The sequence below is a fragment of the Populus alba genome, chromosome 2 (genome assembly GCF_005239225.2).
Source record: "Populus alba chromosome 2, ASM523922v2, whole genome shotgun sequence".
NCBI classification, from domain to species: domain Eukaryota; kingdom Viridiplantae; phylum Streptophyta; class Magnoliopsida; order Malpighiales; family Salicaceae; genus Populus; species Populus alba.
This window is the reverse complement of record NC_133285.1, coordinates 12620975-12628064: the sequence shown is the minus strand read 5'-3', so window position 1 is coordinate 12628064 and position 7090 is coordinate 12620975. Positions and strand designations below refer to the sequence as shown.

At 31.3% G+C, this 7090-nt stretch overlaps 1 protein-coding gene across 1 annotated transcript; it reads left to right on the top strand.

The window, feature by feature from the left end:
• The first annotated feature begins 227 nt into the window (after positions 1 to 227).
• Positions 228 to 1587, top strand: LOC118046822 (ethylene-responsive transcription factor ERF071). The gene is made up of 2 exons (XM_035055865.2): positions 228 to 542; positions 641 to 1587. The coding sequence occupies exons 1-2, from the start codon at positions 359 to 361 to the stop codon at positions 1387 to 1389; spliced, it is 933 nt and encodes a 310-aa protein (XP_034911756.1). The 5' UTR covers positions 228 to 358; the 3' UTR covers positions 1390 to 1587.
• Positions 1588 to 7090: the final 5503 nt, after the last annotated feature.

Here is a 7090-nt window from a genome sequence, read left to right as displayed (position 1 = left end):
CAAAAACAACTACGAATAAGCAACCGCACCCTGAGCAGCTTTGACATCTGCGATAACCCAAGCAAATGAAGTGTTTTTTACAACAAGAAGTCAACAAAGGTTATTCATATCTTAAAAACACAGTTGATGCATATCTAAAGAAAGTTCCTAAACCGGACCGGGTGTCCCTACCGCTGTCACCCACCCACCTCGTTTCCTCGCACTACATAAACCCCCTCCTCTTTATTACTCACTCATCCTTCAACTTAAAAATCCTTCTTAAATTCTTTTCAACTGTTCTTTGTCATAAACCCTCGTCTACTTTACTTCCCTATCAACAGATCTCTCGTAGTTTTATTGTTTAGCTAATTTAAGAAATATGTGTGGCGGTGCTTTTTTATCCGATATCATCCCTCGTAACCGCGGCCGCCGCGAAGCAGCTTCACAGTTCTGGCCAAACTCATGCTTCGATAAACTCGGTCCCTTTGAGTCCTGTCTGAGCCAAGCTAGCAATCAGGAGGAGTCGTTTACTCTCAAACGACCCCAACCCCAACCCGCTTCAGGTATCAGATTCTCTCATTTCATTTCTTGTTATAGTTTTTTTCTTCATGTTCATGTTTCAAAGTAATTGATTTTGAATGTGGAATTTATGCTGAAACAGGGGATCATGAGCAAGTGGAGAAGCCCAATGCCAAGAGGCAGAGGAAGAATCTATACAGAGGTATAAGGCAACGACCATGGGGTAAATGGGCTGCTGAGATTCGTGACCCAAGAAAAGGAGTCCGTGTTTGGCTCGGTACCTTCAATACTGCTGAGGAAGCAGCTCGAGCCTACGACAGAGAGGCTCGCATAATCCGCGGCAAGAAAGCCAAGGTCAATTTTCCTAACGAAGATGAACATTACTCATCCTCTCAAAATTCAAATACCAAGCCTCCTATGTACCAAACCCCCACTTGTCATTTCTCAAAAGGCTATGATTTTGGGTACGGTTCTGGTATGAATCAGGTTGAAGCCTACTCTTCAAATGGTTTTAATGGCCAGCCAATTGTCGCTTCCGGGGAGGATGATTCTGGGTCCGCTTCAGAGGAGGGAACAAGACTGATGGGCTGTAATCAGAACGTGAAGAGTAATATTTATATGGGTCAAGTGAAGCTGGAAGTGGAGGAGAAGCTAGAGAAGGTGAAGAATAAGGAGGTGGTGGATTTGGGAACTGGAGAGGAAGAAAACGAGGTACAGAAACTGACCGAGGAGTTAATTGCGTATGAGAATTACATGAAGTTTTATCAGATTCCCTATCTGGACGGGCAATCCATGGCACCAAATGGTTCCACACAGGAAAACCTTGTGGCTAATCTTTGGAACTTTGATGATGTTTGTGTCGCCCCTCCTGTCACATCGGCACCTCTGTAACGGCGACGGCAGTGTCTTGTCTTTTCTTTTTTCAGATGGTTTTGTAAACTGGCAATTGATGATTAATTATGTTTCTTTTTTTGTTGTGTGAAATATGTCCTGTTTCAATGAATACGGATTTAACTTCTTGAATTTTCTGTCGAAATGTAAATTCCATGAGTTGATTGTCGATCAATAAAATTATTATCCTTCCCTTCATTTTCGTGTTTTTGTTTCCCGATTTGCAAGATGAGATTTTGAAAATGTTGCGAGCTCTAACCACGGCAAGGGTTCTTCCTCGTGTACTTGGATTTCACTGTTAAATGGGTCTCCAAGGATCCTCCTATTTTCACGATCCGTGCCCCGCCTGAACCGAATGAGTAGTAGTATTTTTTTTAGCTATCATAAATAAGGAATGGATATTTTTAAATCTCTAAATTCAACACAAACACACGCGGGAAGCCTCGATCGGTAATAAATAATACATTAATTTGTGAATACCGATTAATTACTATACCTATTTATACATACATTCCCTTGACATAAGCAAAACTGTGTAGGATGAATGATTCATGTAAATTCCATTTTGGATTTTCCGCGCAAATAGCAAATCAAGATGTTCTAATTGAGACCCAAGAAAGTGGCAGTGATGAATGAACTGGTTGATAAGAAGGCATTAAAAAAACTGGGGTCAAAAGTGTCGAGCGGAGGGAGAGGTTGAAATTTGGAAGCAAAGACAAAGTTGGCATGCTGCAAGAAGCAAGTGGAAGCTAAGGTGGTAAAAATCTGAAACTAGGAACTGCTTCGCTGGTTTTGGATAAACTACCGCCTAGGGAGCACGGTGGGCGCCCCTCGCATATCTTTTTATAAACTTGTACTACCACTCGTCTCCTCGAACACTTGAACTATTACGACACACAACGTCGTACACACGAATGAGGATTAATGTTCCAAAATAAAAAATTACAGGCAAAGTGATCTCCGGTACTTTTACTATGCATAGGTGCTTGGCACCTCCAGAAGCTTCCGCCCCTGCCTAGACCTAACAATATATAGGTATTAAACCATCCGGGATTGACATGATCCAAAGCCGCGGTCATGGATTGAGTAAAATAATCTAATTAATAAATAAATAAATTATAAAAATATCAAAATAAAATTGAGTTGTTTCTTATAAAGATCATAAAAGATCAACAAGTTTTTATCATATTTTAGATTTACTTGTTAAGTTTAACTAAATCAACTCTGAGTTTCCTTTTTAAAAATTTAACCCGAGTTAAGAGAGATGTTCGCCAAGGTTAACAATATGGAGAAGTACTAACCAGGTAATACAAGTCGGAAACACTCACATTAATTTTTTTAAATATCTTATTATTTTTTAATTTATAAAATTAACAAAACCTAAAAACACTTAATAAAACAATCTTAATAAAACATCATTGACTTTAATATTGTAATGATAGTTTCTGCCTTTCCATAAAAAACAAAATATTGAACCGGTTATTAAGAACGGTTCATTAGTTATTATTTAAATTAATCAAGAATAAATAAATTTTTTTATATTTTAAAAGTATAGTGAAAAAACCAAAATACACTTAAAAGTAAAATTTTATAAATTAGCATCTAAGAGTGTTTTTTATGTTTTCACACTGGTTTTTTCTGTTATTATTAGCTTAACTAAAAGGAAATTTAGTATTCTAATAAATATAAAATGAAATTAAAAAAATATGGTTGGAGCCCGCGCTTTTCATGTGGTGCCTCTTGGCAGCTAAACACCACCTTTCGTCATGTCATTAAAAGCGTCAAAACTTTCTTTTTCTTGGAATGGCATGAGGTGGTAGTGCGATATTAGTAGTCTTTTTTTTCTTCTACTCTCACTTCTCTCTCATCTCCTTGAAAATCATGTTGACAATGTAAATTTCAAAATCGTCCTCTTATTTATTGAGATGTCAAACTCGACCCTTATTCTTTTGATTTGTAATTCTTGTCTTCATCTTTTTATAGGATTTTGATTTGTTTTTTTTTTTTAATTTCACCCTTTAATCCTAATTAATGAAATATTATTTTCTCTAATTTGATTCTTATTTTTTTTTTATTATGTTATTTTTGTTTCAGTCCTTTTGTTAACTTGATTTTTTAAAAAAATTTCATCCTTCAATCAAGATCTTGTTTTTATTTTTTTATTTTAATTTTGATCCTCACTCATTTGATTTTTTAGTCATTTTGTTAAATTAATTTTTCTTTTTAATTTCACTCTTCACTCAAAACATAAAATTTATTTTTTTTATTTCAATTTTGATCATCATTCTTTAAATTTTTTTTTATTCTTTTGTATAATTGAAATTATTTTCCCCCTAATTTCACTCTTTAACATTTGATTGGTTGATAATTGAGGGTTTTTTGTTTTGTTTTGTTTTTTTTTTTTTAAATAGGATGCTTTCGGTCTAATAACCCAAATCATGAGCTTAAAAAGTTAACGTGAGTTGAAATTATGTTTTTTAATGTATTTTCTTTCCAGCTTTCATCTTTTGACAATTGTTTTTTTAAAAAATGGGCTTTATTATTTTCTTTATTTGTATTATATCAGGTTTTTCCAATCTCATGTCCTAGGCCATGGGTTTAGTGGATTAACTCAGGTTGACTCATTTTTTATTATTCAGATTACAAGTTTATCATGCTAACTCAGGTTGACTTGGATATTTTTTTTTTTGTCTTATTTTACCTAATGTTTTCCTTCTATATTTAATAGGATGAGAATTAAGTTATATTGTTTGTCCTTTTTTGGGAAAATATTTTTGTTGTTAAGTTATTGTGATAACTTTTTTTTTTTTTTTTTAATTTGGTCCATCTATTGTCATTGCCTATTTTATCATCATATAATTAAAATAAAAACAACTTATTTGACCCATTTAGATTTATGACCTAAGTCATGAATTTTTCTTCCTACTTTAAAATGTGTTTGTAGCACCTGAACATTAATTTTTTTACACAAAGTAAAAAAAAATCTAACCCCATAATGTAGTGCAAATCCATAACTAGTTCTAAAACTAATAGTTTTATAATTTCTCTGTCTTGCTCTTAGTTAACTGGAAACTTACTCCAAACATAATATATATATAACATTAACCTAGAAAACATATTCTAGAACCCATAATCCAGCAAAAAATAAATTAAGAGCTAAAATAAATCCAACTAAAATCCAACAAAATTGATCTCATATGAAAAAAAAAATCATACAACAAAATTTATACAATTATTAAGAATAGAAAAATTTAAAAATAAAAAAAATAAATATAATGAAAAAAAACAACGAAAAAGAGAGGAAAAAACTTGACCTTAATTTAAATGTGAATGAAGCTAGGAAGAGAAAAGGAAAAATAAATTCCTAAAGCATGTTAATTAAAAATTAAGAAGAGAAAAGAAAAAGGAGAGAAGACATACCTGCACGTGGAAGATAACATAAGAGAAGAGAAGGAGTTGAGAAGAGAAAGAAAGGGATGTTGGTGTTTTTTTGTAGAAAGGAAAGAGAGGATAAGAAGAAGAAGAAGACGAGATGCATCTTTTATGAAATGAGGGATTCTAGTATTTTAAATGGAGCATTTTACTATGAGTTTACTAATAGATAATTAAATATTAATATTTTTAATCATTCCGTTAGTGATTTCATCTGTAATATTTAATTTAAATTTTCAGTAACCCCTCAAATATCACCAACGACTTTTCAATCCATCGGTAATTTTATCTATAATATTTAATTTAAATTTTCAATTTAATCAAGAATTTTCAGAAACCCCCAAATATCACTAACGACTTTTCAATTTGTTGGTGATTTCATTTGTAAAGAACAATAATTAACAATGCAATTAAGAAGTGAACAATTCCAAAATTCTCTAGAAAATACCATTAGAATTCATCCGTTAGTGATCGCATTTGTAGTAGACAACATGAACAATGTAATTGAGAAATGAACAGTTTTAGAACTTTTAGAAATATAACAACAAAATTAATCAGTTGATGATACCCCTTGTAATTAACATAATGAATAGTTCTAAGGAGAAGAAAATAATTTACTAACAGGTTTACAAATAAATTTTACTAACAGTATTAATCTATCGATAATGTTGTCTGTATAAATGACATGTCATCGTACTTTTTGTTTTTTTTTTTTTAATTCCTTCATTTTCCACTGTAACTCCCTCGATATATACCAAAAGAATATTTACGTTAGTGTTTACCGAATGATATAGGTGAGGGATATTGTATTAGTAAAATTTAATGCAATCTACTGACGAAAATATTCTGTTGTTGTTTCTATTTATATTTATCAAATTTTTGGTTGTGAAAACTAAACAAACAACAATAAAAAAAATAAAAACAAAAATTAATATAAATATAAAATCATAGGACCTTTTGCTATTTTGAAGAGAATGGACGTGAGAACCAATGAGAAAAGAGAGAAAAGTCTGAGGAGAAGAAAATAAATGAAATTACTTGCCACGTGCCTTTACCAGCTAGAATCATTGCATCACTAGAGAAATCAGGGATTACAACATTTTGACACTAAATGAAGTTGTACGCATTGTAAAAGCAGGATTACTTCCTTCACATGTTGAAGCATCCTATGCACATGCCAACATCTTTTGCTCATCGACCCTAGTCCCTATAATTTTTATGAATTTCAAAATTGGTCCATTAAGCTTACTTTTTTTAGATTAATAAAATAAAATTTTATTTTATTAATTTGAGCATCAACTGTATATCATAGTTTTTCCTTGATATCATGAGACTCCTATTTCTAAGCAACCAAAAATTATTTTTAAGTCCAATCTCCAATAAATTTAATATTAAAGGATTAAATTGAAAAACAAAAAAAATATGTGACCAAGAAAATATGGCTAATCTTTCCCCTACCCGTGCAATTCAACCCTTTATTCTTTAAAGATAAAGGGGCTGAATTTTTTTTATTGTTCACATTCAGTCTTCATGCTTTAATTGTTTCAAATCAATAAAATATCATTTAATTTTGCTAAATTAAGCATCAACCAAGCATCAAATTGTTTTTTTCTAGGATCCTGAGATCTCATAAGCTAAATAGCCAAAATAAAATAGCAACTCAATTCCAAATAAACGCAACTTCAAATGAATAAAAAAAAAGGGGATGAAAATGGGATAAAAAACCAAAGGACCAAAAAATTTAAAATTAAAATAATTGATTACTATTTTAATAAAATCAGTGAAAATGTTTTACGCCAAGTATAAAAAAATCTAGATAATTAGTTCTCTGATTTAAAAGGTTTTTTTTTTTTTTTTTCATTTGAAATAGCTTTTCTTAACCCAAAATACATGAGTTTCTAATCAAACCCCTTATTCAGTCAAATTACAATTTAGTAGACCAATTGTTTAAAATTAGACCATAAAAATATAAAAAAATACATAAATTTTTTAACATTCCCATCATTATACGACAAAGAGGGTGACGGCAAGACATATATATGAATGATAATGGATATCTTCAGATTGGGTTTTGTACTATCTGTACTCAAACTCGACCATAACCTAAAACTCGAACCCAAAATCTAAAATTGAATGTTATAATTTAAAATTATTTAGTATAGAATTATCTTGGTATACATGTAATTTTCTCAAACTTTAAGATTGTTTATTTATTTCAAGTCAATTTCGGATTTGGCTTGGGTAGACCAATATCTATACCTAAACCAAA